This window comes from Pelophylax lessonae, assembly GCF_965119305.1.
Source record: "Pelophylax lessonae genome assembly, chromosome: 2".
NCBI lineage: Eukaryota > Metazoa > Chordata > Amphibia > Anura > Ranidae > Pelophylax > Pelophylax lessonae.
The window spans coordinates 691663405-691682437 of NC_138769.1; the positions used below are offsets into that span (position 1 = coordinate 691663405).

At 45.2% G+C, this 19033-nt stretch overlaps 1 protein-coding gene across 1 annotated transcript in view; it reads right to left on the reverse strand.

Annotated features, from left to right (window-relative positions):
• Positions 1–786: 786 nt before the first annotated feature.
• NAALAD2 (N-acetylated alpha-linked acidic dipeptidase 2) overlaps positions 787–19033 on the reverse strand; it is a 120134-nt gene continuing 101887 nt past the window's right edge. Inside the window, exons 18-20 of the mRNA XM_082245616.1 lie at positions 15177–15258; positions 13004–13096; positions 787–1011 (exon numbers count right to left, since the gene is read on the reverse strand). Coding sequence (XP_082101742.1) covers positions 825–1011; positions 13004–13096; positions 15177–15258 — 362 coding nt within the window. The 3' untranslated portion in view covers positions 787–824. The remainder of the gene's footprint in view (positions 1012–13003; positions 13097–15176; positions 15259–19033) is intronic.

Genomic DNA, 19033 nt, shown 5'->3' on the forward strand with positions numbered 1-19033 from the left:
CAGTAGTTTGTATGGCACGCATGGGCTTGTATTCATGCCTAACAACGCCTCTATTGGATATTTTCTCTCGCTTCCTGTTCTACATACAAAATTTGGAGGTAAAGAAAAAGGAAGCGTTCCACACCATTCGTTTTAGGTGGAAAAGTTATTTATTTAATGATAAATCCAGTAACAAAGCAAAACATTTTGGGGGCCAAGCTGCTCGCCCTTCATCAGGGATTCAGCAGAGTTCTTTTCTGACATAAGCGAGCATGTTTGCTTTTGTGTGTACTTCACCATACATAAAACTACATACAACATATGGATCGCAAGAGTTTGCGGGATGCCCATCTTCAGTGTAATTTTTGCCACACTGCAATGCTAAGGTTTTACATATACATTTTATTTACCCAGATTAAATATATTTAAACCTGGACCCTGAGCAGGTAATAAAAAAAAAAAAAAAACAGTTTAAAGACAGACCAGTGTATAGTAGTAAAACTTTCGACAATTGTGCTTTAAGGGCCCAGTCACACTTTTGTGCTGCGGTATCAATCAATGTTAACAAGATGCATGTTACTTGTGTTGGTGCAATGTGGTGCCAACATAATTAACACAGGTACACTAATGCACTGCTATGATGTGAATGGGCCCCAAGTGTCTAGAAAGCCCCCCCCCCCCCCCCCCAATTCCTGACAGTTGGGATGACTGAGAATACTGCACTTCCAAAGACCAATGCATGTACATTTTGGACCGTATACCTTTGGATCTGCTGTGACTGTACAGTGCATTTATTTCGGCCTTTACTGATAGATGCCCAAAATTAACAAGAAGCTGACACTTTATTAAACGTCTTTTAAGGTTTCTGCAGCAGCCTGCACAGTAAACGTGGCGATGGCAATTTGCCTTTTCACTTCTTCCCAAGCCTTCTGCTGGTCCGCATTGTTCTCAATGTCAAACAGAGCGTCGTAAATCCCGGGAAATGATTCCCCCGCATATTTATTGTGGCTGCTGGGCGCAAAGATGACATGTCTGCAAAAGAAGAGAATATTTGATACATTTTGTGATGGAAAGCAATTTGTTTGTTGAAATTGTTGTTAAGAAATAACTACAGCTTGCTATAGTCGGGATACAAGATAACAGGAATGGTTGTCTTTGCTCAGAAATTTGCAAGGATCGCAAGAGGAGAAGAAATAAAAAAATGAAAGACAACTTCTGTTAGGAGTCAAGTGGTTCTGCTAGTATAACTAAACATTTCAGCTGAAGTCAAGGATGAAGAAAAGGTTACGATTGCATTGGATTCCCCCTTAAGCAGTGGCGGCTGGTGCTCCATGGGCAGGGGGGGGTAGTCAGATGGACCACACCATACCCACCCCCCACCGGACCACACCAGCCTGCACACCATAACCCCCCCCCCCCCCCGGTCACTGACTCACTTACCCTGAGGAGAACCTGCCACTGCCTGCCTGCCCTCCACATGTTCAGTCGCCTCCCTCTTCCTTCTCCTTGACCAATGGCATGGCTTCTCCTTTCGGCCAATCGGGAAACGGGTCGCAGGACCCGCTTCCTGATTGGCCAGGAGGAGGATCCGTGTGACAATAGTGAATATTTGCTATTGTGACACAACTGGGTGGGCTCAGGGGCAGTGCTTTGCGCCCGAGCCCACCATTTTTTTGAAGCCTATTAGAGCCTCTGGCTCTAATCGCGTCCTTCAAAAAAAAAAAAAAAAGAAAAACCATTGGAATCAATGCGTCTGACGCCCTGCATGTACATTAGGGGGCCGGACGCATGGATAGGGGGGGCAGTGCCCTTGCGCCCCCAATGGATGGGCCACCACGGCCCCTAAGGGCTGCTTGCTTTGTCTAGGGTAGGGATCTCCAAACTACAGCCCTCAAGTTGTTCAGGAACTACAATTCCCATCATGCCTAGTCATGTCTGATTGTCAGAGTTTTACAATGCCTGTATAGTTCCACAACAGCTGGAGGGCCGTTGTTTGGAGATCTCTAGTCTAGGGCAATTGGAACTAGGGGAAACCTTTACCTTATTTCTCACTCCCAGCAGTCCTCCATGCTGTACCAACATACCCCCCACAGCAGCTTCTCACCACTGCCTGACCAGTTGTAGCAAAATCATTGCATATAATATGGGAGCAACAGTCCTGCATTGTACATGAGAACATACAGAGGGCCCGTCTACAACTGGGGATCATCGAACAGGAGGCTTAAAACAAATTTATATAAAAATGATAGAAGCCGGCTACATAAGACAGAAACACTCAGACAAAAACACTCAGACAAAATACTGCAGCCATGAGCTAGTTTTAACCCTCCTTCAGACTTTAGATGTAATGGACAGCCAAAATGCTGAAGGGATTAAAAGAGAAGTGCGTGATTTAAAACAAACAAAACCTACCTACGTACCTAGGTGGATGCAGCATCTGTCCCCGCCACCCCTAAAGTGGAGTACACACTATGCGAAAATCAGAAGAAAAATTCCACACAAGGCATGATTGTTGGATTTTTGTATAGTGTGTATAGTGTGTACACAACTTTTGCACAAACCAATCAATATACGCTTATTGGGAATTTTTTTGTTACCAATATGCAGCAGAATAAATGATTGGCTTAAATTGATTGAAGAATTTTTTTTTTCACATTTTTTTATTGGATGGGTTTTATAAACAGAAAGTAAAAAATCTATATTTTTTTCAAAATAGGTCAGTCTATTTTTTTGTTTATAGTGCAAAAAAAAAAACGCAATGGTATTAAAATACCAATAAAAGAAAGCTATTTGTGCGAAAAAAATGAAAAATAGTATTTGGATACAGCGTTGCACAACCTGCAATTCTCAGGTAAAGTAATGCAGTGCCATATTGCAAAAAAATGGCCTGGTCTGAAGTGATTAAAGTGAACAGTTTTATTACAGTTTTCGTATGAGAAAAAGCAGATGCGAAAGACTGCATGATCAAAAACCATAAACAAAAAGAAAAAAGCCTTTGTCGTAAGAGAATTTTCGTACATTTCTATCGACTTGACTTGCTGTGAAGCATCGAGGAAAACTGGATGATTTTCTTATAGTGTGCGCTGGGCTTAAGACCAACTGAGCAATCAAAGGACCATTGATCGCTCAGTTTTTTGTGATGGTCACACGCTTCTCTGCTCTGCCTCTCCAGCACTCACCGGAGTGCCAGGTTGTGGCGGGCACAAGAGGCTGGGCCTTTCAAGGCATATGGGTGGATCCTGACATTACAGTCAGAATCTCTCCAGAGCCTGGACCGGCTGAATATGGGTCAGAGGAGTGCAGAACAAAGTGCACTTCTGTAACCACAGCCAAATGGGGCCAAAAGAGCTTTGGCCCCACTTTTCCTTTAAGAGATATAAAGCTTAGTATGTGGGTGTCCTATGGACTATCTGCCTTGTCCCTACAACAGGAACATACAAAAGGAGAAGAACCATAGATGTAATACTTGGGAGGATATCTCTCCTAAAGGAAAAGTGGAACATACAAAAAAGGAGAAAAACCCCCTAGTTGGGACTTTTAGGGCAGATAAAGTTTATATTACCTTTTATACGACTTTTTATACTATTTATTATCACCTTTTATAGTACTTTTTTATACTATTTATTATCTGCCCTAAAAGTCCCAACTAGGGGGTTCTTCTCCTTTGTATGTTCCACATTTCCTTTAAGGGAGATATCCTCCCAAGTATTACACCTATGGTGCAATATCCAATGAAAACATCTCTTTAATATAAGGGTGAGACGGGAACATGTGACATGTCCAAACCTATTAATATGCTGTATATAGCCCAAATAGTCCTCCAGGACAGCATATGAGATAGGCACCTCCTCCAACAGGAACAGGAAATGCATTACCAAATACACTCTAAAGGAAGTCCTTCTGCCATACTGGTCAATTACGGTAACAAGAACTGAAGGATGAAACCTGAACTACATAAATGGCATAATAAAATTATTCAATTACTCTGTTACATCGACCGCATAGACTTCAGGGGCATTTGTATGTCTTGAGCCTCACTAGGGTTTATACCTTTTTATAACCAATACTTTTTTTTTTTTAAATCAGTCGCATGTAACTGAACTTATTTTCTTGATATAGACTTTTCTCTGCAGTTAGGGCCACTGCCATGGTTTTCTCTGGATTCAGAATTTATTACAACAGGGTTCACCATATCTGTGATATTTATGGTGATCCCTGTGGGAGGAAAGGTCTCTGGGCTCTTTTATTGTCCCTAACAAATACAAAAGAAACGTGTACATATTACACAAAACGTCAAGCGCTCCTCTGTTTAATGTAATGACAATTAGTCTATGGATAAACACTGTCTATTGTAGAGGAGTGGATGAAAAATAAAAAATAGATGGATAAATGTGGTTCACCTCTGCAGCTCCTGTAAAATCTGGGCATGGCATTAGAAAAAAAAAGAGGGCCATGTCCCTTGAAACGCGTTATGCTTACCCCCTTCTGACAGTGCAGCTGGAGACGCCGTCAGTTCTTTCTCTCCATACTACCTACTGGAGCTTTGGAGCCTGTGCTGCATGTTTGGCAGCCATCCATTGTCTCCGTGTACCTCCAGCTGATCAGCCCTGGTGTCTCAACCTGCTGTGTTACTATCCACTGGCGGATTGGTGATTTTTGACATGCAAGTGTGCTGCTTTTATTAAAGGTGTTTTTTGATTGGCATTAACCTCAGCTGCCCTGCTTTTTGCCATTCCCTCTTATTGTCCCTCAATAGTCTGGTAAGTTCTTGCTAATCCTCTCAAATGCTGTCCCGGAAAACAATTTGGGAAATCTGTCTTACTGAATACTATTTCCTTGACTCTTTCTGGACGGCAGGGTTCCAACCCCTGTGTTATGCTCTTTCTGGCTTTTGGCCTTCGGTTCTTGGAAAACCCCCTTGGAGCCGGTGCCTCCTGGCCTTTTAGGGGTTTCAGATTCCAGGAGGCGGGGCAGGGTTTATGATCGTGTGAACGCCATGATTGGCAGTCAAGGCTGTCACATGATCAGAAAGCTGCTATTTGCAAGAAGCGATCGGGGGTTAGGTGTCTGGAGCACGCAGGGCACACGCTCTTGGCACAGCTGTGTCTGCATATTGGTATGCAACTATGCAGCCTCTCAACGCCAAGGCCCACCCACTGAGAGGCCACATATTTGCGTACCGTCGGGCTTCAAACTGACCGGTCTGGTAGAAGGACGACATCCTTTTAAAAAGTGTTTTTGGGGTTTCTGGTTCCTGTTGGAGGAGGTGCCTATCTCTCATGTGCTGTCCCGGAAGACTCATGGAAATAAGAGCCACCAGTAAGTCTAGATCCAGATTTCCTACACTTTATAGTCCAGAGTTCAGCAGTAGTGTTGAGCGAACACGGACTGTATTATTCGTGTTCGTACCGAATAATTGGATTTTTTGTACCCGAACACGGACACTTTACTGTATGTTCGGGTAAAAATCCGTGTTCGGTCGTTTTATTTCCGGGTTTTGCATGCTTTGGCGCTCTTTTCATGGCGGGCTTTCAACAGCCAATCAACAATCGTTTAACTGGTGTGCCTTAAGCCATCCCAGCCATGCCTGCAAATGTCTCAGTAGCTGTGATTGGCCGTCTGAAGCATAAGTTCGAGGCAGCCGCAGCGGCGTCATTATGCTGCTTAGATTCAGGGACAGAGCACACATCAACGTGCTGGCTGCTGATTAGGGAAAGATAGGCAGGAAAAAACCATTTGTGTCCGGATAGAATTGAGGGACAGGTCGGAGTGTTTAGGCAGGGCGAGTTGTAGGCATTTTAGGGATAGAGTCTGCTGAATTATAGGGTCAGTGTCTTCTACAAACTACAATCGATATTGCTGTGTGGGGGGTGGGGTCTGCACTCAATCCTGATCTACGATCTCTTCTCAATCCTGTTAGGGACAGAGTCTGCTGAATTTTAGGGAAATTGTGTTCTACAAACTACAATCGATATTGCTGTGTGGTGTGGGATTGGAGATAGGCAGGTGTCAGTGATCCACATCCATTTTTCTGTGTGTGAGCTGCAGTGAACACAATCTTTTTGGGCTGCAGTGAACACAATCTTTTTGGGCTGCAGTGAACACAATCTTTTTGGGCTGCAGTGAACACAATCTTTTTGGGCTGCAGTGAACACAATCTTTTTGGGCTGCAGTGAACACAATCTTTTTGGGGTGCAGTGAACAAAATCTTTTTGGGGTGCAGTGAACACAATCTTTGTGGGGTGCAGTGAACAAAATCCTTTTTGGGGTGCAGTGAACACAATCTTTTTGGGGTGGAGTGAACAACATCCTTTTTGGGGTGCAGTGAACAACATCCTTTTTGGGGTGCAGTGAACAAAATCATTTTTGGGGTGCAGTGAACACAATCTTTTTGGGGTGCAGTGAACACAATCTTTGGGGGGTACAGTGAACACAATCTTTGTGAGGTGCAGTGAACACAATCTTTGTGGGGTGCAGTGAACACAATCATTGTGGGGTGCAGTGAACTCAATCTTTGTGGGGTACAGTGAACACAATCTCATACTTCTGAAGGTTTGAGGGTGCTGCCTGTTCCATACTCCCCCCTACTCCTCATCTAGCCTTTTAGGGGTACAAACAATAGTAATTGGGGCCTAGTGTGGTTGTGTACGTGTGATATACATACACTTTTTTGGGATCATATTTTCTATTCCGCTATTTAATCAAAAACCTTTGGGGATCAGTTAAATTGGGGGATAGTCTGTGTTGGTACGTGTGAGAGAGATCCACCTTTCCAAGTTGTTGGGGTTCATCTCATACTTCTGAAGGTTTGAGGGTGCTGCCTGTTCCATACTCCCCCTACTCCTAGCCTTTTAGGGGTACAAACAATAGTAATTGGGGCCTAGTGTGGTTGTGTACGTGTGATATACATACACTTTTTTGGGATCATATTTTCTATTCCGCTATTTAATCAAAAACCTTTGGGGATCAGTTAAATTGGGGGATAGTCTGTGTTGGTACGTGTGAGAGAGATCCACCTTTCCAAGTTGTTGGGGTTCATCTCATACTTCTGAAGGTTTGAGGGTGCTGCCTGTTCCATACTCCCCCTACTCCTAGCCTTTTAGGGGTACAAACAATAGTAATGGGGGCCTAGTGTGGTTGTGTACGTGTGATATACATACACTTTTTTGGGATCATATTTTCTATTCCGCTATTTAATCAAAAACCTTTGGGGATCAGTTAAATTGGGGGATAGTCTGTGTTGGTACGTGTGAGAGAGATCCACCTTTCCAAGTTGTTGGGGTTCATCTCATACTTCTGAAGGTTTGAGGGTGCTGCCTGTTCCATACTCCCCCTACTCCTAGCCTTTTAGGGGTACAAACAATAGTAATTGGGGCCTAGTGTGGTTGTGTACGTGTGATATACATACACTTTTTTGGGATCATATTTTCTATTCCGCTATTTAATCAAAAACCTTTGGGGATCAGTTAAATTGGGGGATAGTCTGTGTTGGTACGTGTGAGAGAGATCCACCTTTCCAAGTTGTTGGGGGTTCATCTCATACTTCTGAAGGTTTGAGGGTGCTGCCTGTTCCATACTCCCCCTACTCCTCATCTAGCCTTTTAGGGGTACAAACAATAGTAATTGGGGCCTAGTGTGGTTGTGTACGTGTGATATACATACACTTTTTTGGGATCATATTTTCTATTCCGCTATTTAATCAAAAACCTTTGGGGATCAGTTAAATTGGGGGATAGTCTGTGTTGGTACGTGTGAGAGAGATCCACCTTTCCAAGTTGTTGGGGTTCATCTCATACTTCTGAAGGTTTGAGGGTGCTGCCTGTTCCATACCCCCCCTACTCCTCATCTAGCCTTTTAGGGGTACAAACAATAGTAATTGGGGCCTAGTGTGGTTGTGTACGTGCGAGATACATACACTTTTTTTGATCATATTTCCTATTCCGCTATTCAATAAAAACCTTTGAGGATCAATTGAATTGCGGGATAGTCTGTGTCGGTACGTGTGAGAGAGATCCACCTTTCCAAGTTGTTGGGGTTCATCTCATACTTCTGAAGGTTTGAGGGTGCTGCCTGTTCCATACTCCCCCTACTCCTCATCTAGCCTTTTAGGGGTACAAACAATAGTAATTGGGGCCCAGTGTGGTTGTGTACGTGTGATATACATACACTTTTTTTGGATCATATTTTCTATTCCGCTATTTAATTTAACTGGGCCTCCATGCGAGACCTGTGTGCCTTGTTGCGCTGTTTTGAGTACTCCACCAACATGGCCAGTGGCAATGACGCCGTTCTCAGCTTAACTATCCCACTTCTATGCCTCCTTGAAAAAACAATTCGGGCGATGATGGAAGAGGATGTGGCACAGGATGAGGAGGAGGAGGAGGATGAAGAGGTAACATTTCCAAGGCTTTCAGGGCAGTCATTCGCAAGGGGCTCCGAGGGTGGGTTCCTGCACACGCAAACGCCAGGGACGCAATTGTCCAGCAGGGGCACAGTTCTGGAGGATGAGGAGGATGAGGAGGAGGAGGAGCTGGAGGAGGAGATGGAACCATGTTCACAGCAGGTCGGCACCCAGGCCAGCTCATGGCCATCACTGGTGCGTGGCTGGGGGGATACAGAGGACACGGACGATACACCTCCCACAGAGGACAGCCTTTCGTTGCCTCTGGGCAGCCTGGCACACATGAGCGATTACATGCTGCAGTGTCTCCACAACGACCGCCGAGTTGCCCACATTCTAACTTGTGCTGATTACTGGGTGGCCACGCTGCTGGATCCCCGTTACAAGGACAACGTACCGTCCTTAATTCACTCACTGGAGCGCGATCGCAAGATGCGCGAGTACAAGCGCACGCTGGTAGACGCCATGCTGCTGGCATTCCCATCTGACAGCGGGGCCACAGTGGAAGCACAAGGCAGAGGAGGAGGAGGAGGAGGTCGCCAACGCAACCAGGGCACCGCCAGCACCTCAGAAGGCAGGGTTAGCATGGCCGAAATGTGGAAAAGCTTTGTCAGCACGCCACAACAAACAGCAGCACCAGCAGCTCAGATGGAACGTCTTAGCAGGAGGCAGCATTTTACCAACATGGTGGAGCAGTATGTGTGCACACGCCTACATGTAGTGAATGACGGGTCTGCCCCCTTCAACTTCTGGGTCTCCAAATTGGGCACATGGCTTGAGCTTGCCCTTTACGCCTTGGAGGTGCTGGCGTGCCCTGCAGCCAGTGTATTATCTGAACGGGTATTTAGCACGGCTGGGGGCGTTATAACAGACAAGCGCAGCCGCCTGTCCAGAGACAATGTGGACAAGCTCACGTTCATTAAAATGAACCAGGCATGGATCCCACGGGACTTTTCCGTACCTTATGCAGAATAGCAATGGATACCGACCTTACCCACCCATTGTTCCATTTTTGCTCTTTCTCACTCTTTTGGGGTGTACCCTCATTTAAAATTTTTGAAAAGAAGCAGTGTTGGCTACCTCGTCCTCCTCCTCAGGGCCAGATTAATGTAGGGGCTATTGGAGCTGCAGCTCCAGGCCCCTACCTTTTATATAGGCCCCGGGTTGGCCATATTCACTGTTACCGCTCTTCTGTCACTTGTAAACACAGAAGTCTGGCTTCTATGCTCGCTTCCCCAGGCAGCACCCTCAGAACCTCCCCACACAGCGTGAAGGCCGGACAAGGAGGGACAGTTGGCGATGCATGGATGTGTTTATGGGCTTCAGAGACAGCATCCCATGTTGAATTAGGCATGCATGGCTGCACCCTTCCTCCTCTGGGTGCATGGCAAGGCACGGCCCTTAAGGCCCTTCAAAATCCTCAGCACCAAGCCCATGATGCTGTTAATCCGGCCCTGGTCCTCCTCCACCGCCGCTTCCACCTACACCGCCCATAGGTGTGCGCAGCCTATTGCATTAAGGTGTGCACCCCAAAGTTGAAATACACATGCATGTGTTTGCCAGCAGGGAGAGTAATGTATCGGGACCATGTACCTGTAGGCAAGGAGAAATAGAGCAGAGCAGGTCCCAGGGAGATCTTTCCCATCTCCTCACTGGCAATGCTATGTGCCCTAGGTGATTAGGGTGTGCCCAGGCACACCCAGCACACCCTGTGCGCACGCCTATGTCACCGCCACATCCACCACCACCTCAACCTCCCTCCTACTCCATATGGGCCTCGTCCTTCAGAGATGAAGAAGAACATTGTTTTATTTTTCTGTTTTTTTTTTGTTGTTTTAAGTTATTTTCCCTATCCACATTTGTTTGCAGAGCACTTGCCATGCTCTTAATTACGTTTTGCTGCCATTTGCAGCACTCTAGCCCTTTCCTTTGGTGTTTTAGAGCCATTTTAGTGCCTTAAAGTTCGGGTCCCCATTGACTTCAATGGGGTTCGGTGTCCGGGAAAAGTTCGGTAAAAGTCCGGGACACGGACCCGGACTTTTTTTTAAAGTTCGGCCGAACCCGTCGAACACGGACATCTAGGTGTTTGCTCAACCCTATTCAGCAGTGTTTTAAGCCGCCCATTAACATGCCCTATGCTTAAAAAGTGCTAAATTGGGCATTTTCACCCTCATATGCCACAGCTGAGACCAAAATATAAATGTATTTTATCTGCGTTCAGGGCTGCATCAAATTTTGATGTGTGGCTGTGGTGGCACCTGTGCAGTCACTGCATCTGCATGCTTGTGGCTTGGTGGGCAGCAGCACCTGTGTGAATGAGGCCATATGCTGTATTTGAAATCTGCAATCTTATTCAGCCAAACCTCACAGATTTTATTGAGGTCTGTGTACAAGCTGGGGAGATTCCCTTCTTGGTTTATCCTGGCGATCATGGTCACCAGGACAATAAGTGATGAGAAACCCATAAGTTTGCATTGTCACAACATTAGGAATGAAGAAAGTGAAATGGTCAGCCTGATTTGATACAAACTGTATGGAACGCTCAGGTCTGGTCATTTTCATAGCTTTAGTGGATCTAAAGAAGAAAGCTTAACCACTTGCCCTCCGGTAGATTTAACCCCCTTCATGACCAGGCCATATCGATACGGCACTGCATCACTTTTAATTGACAATTGCATGGTCATGCAACACTCTACAATGAATGTATTTATCTCCCACAAATAGAACTTTTTGGTGGTATTTGACTACCACTGTGTTTTCTTTTTTTTTTTTGCGCTATAAAACAAAAAGGTTGACAATTTTGGGGAAAAAAATAAAAAAATTACACACACATATATTTTATATATATATAAAATTGTAACTTTCTGCTATAAAACATATCCTATAAAAAAAAAAAAAAAGAAAATTAACAAAATTTTAATTTCTTCATCAATTTAGGCCAATATGTAGATCTTTGGTTTGCCTAAAAATTATAGGGTCTACAAACTATGGGATATATACTGGAATTTTTATCTATTTTTTTTATACTAGCAATAGCAGCGATCAGCGACTTTTAGCAGGACTGCAATATTGCGGCTGACATTCTGACACTGACACCTTTGACACTTTGTGGGATCCAGTGACACTAATGCAGTGATCAGTGCTAAAAATATGCACAGTCCTTGTACTAGTGACACTGATCGCCCTAGATGTTATAACCCCTTTCTAGCCAAAGGGTTACCTGTTTGTGTTCCATGTTGTGGTTTTACTAAGGGAAGTGGTGGATTGCATTCCCTGCTTTGTGGGGAATCAAAATCCATCACTTTACTGTATGTAAATAAGACAGAGCTCTGTCCAGTCAGCAGGAGTCAGAGCTCTGTCCTGTCTCTCTCTCTCCTCACCGATTAGTGGGCGACTGTGGACATTTATTGGCCCGCAACTGTTGATCGGCTTGTGTTGTGTCTAATCACAGCACAGCCGAGTTGCCCGCGGTGCACGCGCCCGCCCCCTGCCTGGTAGTTCCAGATCATTTACTAGGTATGTGATCTGCCACAGAAGAGTTGCTCTGCCGCCGTACATCTAAGTCTGGGATATGCAAACTGTGGCCCTCCAGATGTTGCAGAACTACAAGTCCCATGAGACATAGCAAGATTCTGACAGCCACAAGCATGACACCCAGAGGCAGAGGCATGATGGGACTTGTAGTTTTGCAACAGCTGGAGGGCCACAGTTTGCATAACCCTGATCTAAGTTTTATGGTCGGCAAGTGAGTAAAGTGGAATTAAACGCTCAGTCAACATCAACTATTTCTTAACCTTACGCGGGCTAGCATTAGTAAATATATAGGAAGGTACTGTATTGTATATTATATTTACTTGTTCACTTTTTATTTTTACATTTCAGTTACTTCCTGGCCTAGGCAAAAATTATGTTATACTTCCAAGGAGTCTTCATTGGATTTTTTGTTTCTTTCATCTGGAGGAGGGGCTTTCTCACCTAAAAACACCCTCCTGCCTCCATGCCTGTGCTAAGGGCAGATGGATTAATGGATTACCTGGAAGTAAATGCTACATGACATGAATCATCTGCCCTTACTCAAGATAGCAGTGGACCCCCCCCCCCCCAACAATTGTAGCGATTTCTCAAAAAAAAAAAAAAAAAAAAAAAAAAAAAGAAAAGAAAAGAAAAGAAGAAAAAGAAAAAGAAAAAGAAAAGAAAAAAAAAAAAAGGAGTCATGGACGGATATGGAAGTTAACTTTAAAAATGCTATTCAATTTAAAATGCTATTCAGTTAAAGATGCTATTCAATTAAGTGATAATTTTCAGTTTGTGGGGCTGAACTACAGTTTAGTTCCACTTTAAAACAGGAGATACATCTACTCATTCCTGTTTCCCACCCCATCCAAAGCTTTAGCTATACTTTCTACAGTAAGCAGATTTTCTATACTGTACATGTAAAAATACCTACATTACCACGAAAGAGGAATATATGTCCAAGGCAGAGGAAAGAAACACAAGTACCAACTATAAATTACTCAAAAAGAATGAACAGGTGAAGATTGGTGGTTACATAAAACCAAGTTAATGGAAGAATGAACTGTAGATAATGGAAAGCCATGGCAGTGGGCAGCATTTATCCAGTACCTGTAAAATGGTCTTCCTGGTAGACCAAGGGGATCCGTGAAAGCTCTCTCGGAAAACATCAACTGGTCATTCAGTATACGAATAGCAAGGGGACTGTAATTGAAAAAACTGATTAGTAATGTGCATGCCAACCCTGTGCACTGGATTCAAATGAATTTAAAGTACAATTAAAGACTTCTGTATGAAACTCCATTCAAGTACCTGAAATACTTCTGTATGAAACTCCATTCAAGTACCAAATCCAGGTACTATGTAATGTACAAGTCTCAAAGTAAACTAAAAGCTATTCTTTGTGTTCCCTAATTAATCCAGACCCTGTGTCTCACACGCTCCCCCTCCCAGATACTGCAGCTCACAATGGGAAAGGTTCAGGGGCTAAAACAGCATTTTCAATGCAGAAAGCAGTGGGCACGACAGGGTGTGATGGTACCGATTGACAACATAAAGGCTTGTGAGTCAGCAGTAAATGTGTTGATGGCCACACCCCTGATCATCATCCCGCTGTACTGCAATCAGGCTCAGCCTACATGGCCGTGACAAACCTTTCAGGAGCAGTGCAGCATAGTTGCCACACCATCACAAGAAGCTGCATTGGGTGGACTTCACTGACAGGATCAACAATTATTTGTGGGATTTTGCAGGGGGGATAAGACAACTCCCAAGTGCAGATGCACTACTTAAGTTCGGCAGCACATATATATTTTTTAATGGGAATTTATAGATTTACTTAAAGCGAATCTCTAGATTGATACAAAGGTGGGCAGCACAGTGGCTTAGTGATTAGCACTCATCCCTTGCAGCACTGGGGTGGAATCCAAACCAGGACCCTACTTGCATAGAGTTTACATGTTCTCCTTGTGTTAGTGTGGGCTCTCTCCAGGTACTCCAGGCTCTTCCCACATTCCAAAGACAAGTTGGTTGGGTAATGGTCTCCTCTTTAAATTGGCCCTAATATGTATCTGTATGAATGTGATATCCAATGGTAGCCACTGCACACAAATCAGGGATAAAAAAAAAAAAAAAAATGGGCCTGGGTGCACAGCAAATACTTTAGTGCATACAAACCAAAAGAGAGAGCGGCACTCCTGGATCTTGAAAGGTGAATACACGATAACGGCTTTATCTCGATGTTTCGAGGAGGCACAAGCTCCTCTTCCTCTGGATGTTTGAATGGGAGTGAAAGAACCTTCGATTGTAAGCTACTTGAGGTCAGGGACTAATGTGAATGTACAGTATGTAAAGTGCATCACATGCCTGATGGGAGTCCTACATGGTCCCGAAAGGTTGCAATTTACTGCTGTGATGTGATCACCTGAATAAACGCTTGAATAATATTTCAAAGATCCGTGGTGTGCTGGCGATATATACTTTGACTGTGAAAAAAGAACCTTCCAACCCCTTGCAGATACAAGTCCTAATGTCCTAGTATGCACTACATACTAGGATATTGTGCTAGACTCCAGCGTGTTGCTGTCACGGCTCTCCCTGGTCCTCAGTGCTTCCATCTTCGCTCAAGTCTTCCTTTCGGGTTTCGGATCATTGGTTGCTTGAATGGGCAGGCCGAGGGGACATCACTCCCGCACAGGCACTTGGGACTTACATCGCCGCAGCACACAGAGTGGTCCATAAATGTGGTCTGAGCTGTGCATGTGCGGCTCAGATCACATTACCCACTGACAGGCCAGGCGGCCATTTATGACAGGAGAGAAACCTCTAGGGCAGTGATGGCAAACCTTGGCACCCCAGATGTTTTGGAACTACATGTCCCATGATGCTCAACTACACAGTGCATGAGTATCATGGGGAATGTAGTTCCAAAACATCTGGGGTGCCAAGGTTCGCCTTCACTGCTCTAGGGTCTGCCCGTTAGTGGCTTTTGTAATTCTGCAGTTTACTACCACTTTGTACCGCACTGACTGCACAAAATTCATTCTCAGCTAAACAATCTTATTTGAATTTGTTTGCCTGACAAATATTTAGTGAAGAACCCAAAACGCACCAAAAAATATATTGGATCACATTGATGCCTAGGTCTGCATTTACTGATATACTAGCAGGACCAACGTAAAAAACAGTCATCAAACTATGTTATAAAGAGACAGACTGCACTTTAGATGTCACTTTTTATAAAGCACTGTTTGTAGGATTAAAGTATAATAAGTGTCAAACTTACTTTTGCAGATCAATGTTTTGAATGCGTTTGTGTAGGCCAGTCCCGTAATCTGTAAAATTATTAATGGCAGAAAACAAAGATTCTACAACAAAGAAAAAAGTAAATTATTAGAGAAAAATAAGATCCAAAATCCTTGTTTCTAAGCAGACAGGAACTTTATATGAAATATAATGTAGGACACGGTCATATCTGCTCACAAATCCACACTATGCTTCCCACTTTACATGCAGCACAGAGGAAGGTATACTTTTCTGGTTCACGGTCAGCAGAAAGACTGAGGGGGGGGGGGGGGGGGATGGAATGGCAGAAGGGTAAAGTTGCCCATAGGCACTAGAAGGGGGCTGGAAATGCAGGTGCAAGCTTACTGTCCTCTCCCATCCCAGCAGCCCCACACCTACTAAGGTGCCCATAGACATTAGCTGCCGAAACCAGCATCTAGGAGAAGATACTTTTGCCGAATACATTCGACCCTGATGAAGGGAAACAATTTGAACTCCTGAAAAGGAGTCAACTAAATACAACTTAGTAAGGGCTCTTTAACTCGGGCAGTGCCCGTTCTGCTCAGCGGGGGATCGATCCGCAGATCCCCGCCGAGCAGGCGGATGACAGCTCTGTCTCCACTCTGTGTGCAGAGACGGAGCTGTCAGATCCCCGCTGCCCTCTATGGGGAGATCGGATGAGAACGGACCGCCTGTCCGTTCTCATCCGATCTGATCCTCCAGACGGATGGAAAATAGGGTTTCCATCCGTCCGGATTTCACGGACAGGATCGGAATCGGATAGCAGCGGGTGTCAGCGGACATGTCACCGCTGACACCCGCTGCCCCATAGGGATGCATGGAGCATCCGATCAGGTCCTCCGGAAAAACTGGCAGGCGGATCGGATCCCCCGCGTGAAAGGGGCCTAAAAATAGTTTCTGGACTACACTGCACACCAGACCATCCAAGGTTGATGTGTATGTTGGATAGGCTGTGTCCCTTCCCTCTAATCAGCTCTCACTGAGCTCTGTAGAGTGCAACTTTAGATCCCCACCCCCTGCTTTCTGAAAGCTTAGACAAACTCGATGTAGCACTCTCCTAGGTAAAATATATGTATGGCTCTGTTCTGCTAATCAGGAGAGCCTGGATCTGTAGGTTTACCCTGTCACATGTTTCCAAGTGTGATTCACTGGGTCTGAGGGAGCTCATTGGACAGTGGAGGAAAGCTAGTCAGTGGCACACTCGTTTTATGTCAGTTCCAGTGGGAGGGCATTCCTGCAATGCATCCTGGGATTGCACATAATAGGAGCGGAGCATGTGACAGGGTGTCTTTAGGCGGGAAGCCAGGTCCCAGGAGGAGGGTGACGGCTGCCTCTCCTCCTGTTGCTAAGGAAGGTGGTCCAGGCAGTCAGCCTAGGGACCAGGGGTTGAGCTGTGCTGCAGAAGGATCCAGTGTGCTGACCAAGTGGAGCTCCTGGGCAGAAAACTTCTGGAAAAACCATCATGAGTACTCAAGCATCTGCCCAGGGGTCTGCCTAAGAGAGGGGACCACTCCAGAGAGGTCAAGGGGATCAAGGAGGCAGCTAACCTGGAGTGTTACAGTAAAGGGGGTGCCAAGTTGTAAAGCCCTGAAGATTAGGGGTTAAAGGGAGCGCCAGGAAGGGCCCTGAATTTGCTCAGCAGTGCAGACTATTATTAAAGTCCGCTACCTCAGGAAAGGAGTAGTGCTACATAGATAAATTATGCACTTTGAATGGATGTGGAGAAGAGAAGACTGCGGATAAACAGGTACTTCTGCAAGAGGATTTGTCACTGGCTGTGTGTAAGAATTTACAACCACTTTAAAGAGGATGACTGCCAGGCTATTAATTTGCACACCTTGTACATTGGCGGACACCTCAACTATGCAAAAAACGTATACCAAAAAAAGGGGGGGGGGGGGAGAGATGGAGCAAAAAAAAAAAAAAAAAGGGGAAAACAAAAAAGGAGGTTGTATCTGACTCCCAAATGAGGCAACTTGATGTACCTCTAAGCAACAAGGTCCCTTCTAGGCAGAGGTAGGGGTCACCGGGGTCTGTGGAAGTAGCTACCTAAAAAGGGCCCTATAGTACCAGCTGGGGTCGGCTTCGCATTACACCTGCACTGGGGACCCTTCGTCTACCGGTCGCAGTACTTGCCCCCCAACCAGCCAATATTAGCCCAACTAAAAACAACCAACCACTCTACCAGGAGTAGAAGAATAAGTCTGCATAGAACTGTTTTTCCAGTACTAGGACAGGACTTGTTTGTACGGATCAGTAACCTTAAAGTGAGTCCAGCACACCCAATGAAATTCTTCCATTTCTCAGGATCCATTTACTCTGAGATACCAATCCCCGTAAGCTTGGGGGTTGCGTGTCTAATCAGACAATGTAGACACACCCTGGCAGCATTGATCAAATGGGCTGCCAGGGACTTCTTGTAGGTACAGAGTGGTTGATCATTCCCATGCAAGAGATACTGGAGTGTGTGTGGGGGGGGGGGGGGGGGGGGGGGGGGAGTCCAGTCTCATGTACCTTTTGCCAGTAGTCAGATATACAGGGGCAAGTCCACCATGAATTCTAGGATACTTCTTCCTCCATCCTTGTTCCCAGGCCTCATCTTCTAGTATACAATTCAAGTCTGATGTCCATGCTTTTTACCTAGACATGTCTTTTAGTGGCTCGTCTGGAGCAGATAGCCTCAAAGGACAGCAAGGGTCTGCTACATGTTTGTTTTAGGGGATGAAGACAAAAAAATGTCTTAGCCTTAAACATGAACCAAAACTGGATAGGCGCCTCTTCAAATTGAGTCAGTAAAACTGACTTGTCCAGAAAGGCACCTGTATACAAAAAGTGGTGGGCCAGAGGAGAAGTAGAAGGCCGTTGTTGTAAAGAACTCGTCATACCCGGCATAAAATCCACGGGATTCCATCACAGTTGTGTTTAGGGTCCCAGGACTGAACAGATCCCACACATCCTAATAGTGGATTGAAAACTTTGAAGGGTCACTGTAAACAGTGGATTTTCACGGATCTTCGTCTTCCAGTGACATGACTGTACCCATGGCAAATTCAGTAAGAGGGGATGTTCATGAAAGCCTGCTTCAATCTGGCCCAGTGTTTGCAGGCCGCATGTACTGACCATTCTACAATACTCGCCAGATGTATTCCCCAATAATATTTCTGCATATTAGGGAGAATTTAAATTACCATCAAATTATATTGTGCGTTCGGCTCCTTTTCTTAACATACCTCGGCTGCCTGTCAAACACTATTAACAACTGCTAGATGTACCTGTAGCACAGCCCCCTAGAGGGCTGCTGGATATTACATCTTAGGGATTCCCCTGGGTATCCGTAGCAATTGTTTGCAGAAACTTAAGTTCTTGTCTCAGTCAAAGATGAGTCCAGGGGATGTTTTTGTGGTTTTATTTAAATTGGGATGGGAGAAGGGATGAGTGGGATACTCCAACTGTTAACTATTCACAATGCTGAGGACTTAACTTGAGAATGCGGCAAGGCTGCTACTTCATCCTGCCACTTGAGTGAAGAGGAGGCAAGTGTTGCTATAATATTTCTCTTCAGGGCACTCCCCTGGAACCCCCTTTCTCTCTGGGCTGACACCCGTCCACTGACTCTACACTCTGGAGTGGTCCCCCCTTCCTGGGCAAGTTCCTCTGTACTCCCGACACTATTTTTCCAGATTCTCCAATGCCCCAACTCCTGTAGTCAGCTTTCCTGGACCTCTGGGTTCAGCCTCACACCACCGGTACACCAAACCGACTGACTGTGACCACCATCAACTGCTGCAGAAGGAGGCAGCCGCCACCCTCCTTCTGGGACCTGGCTTCCTGCCCAAA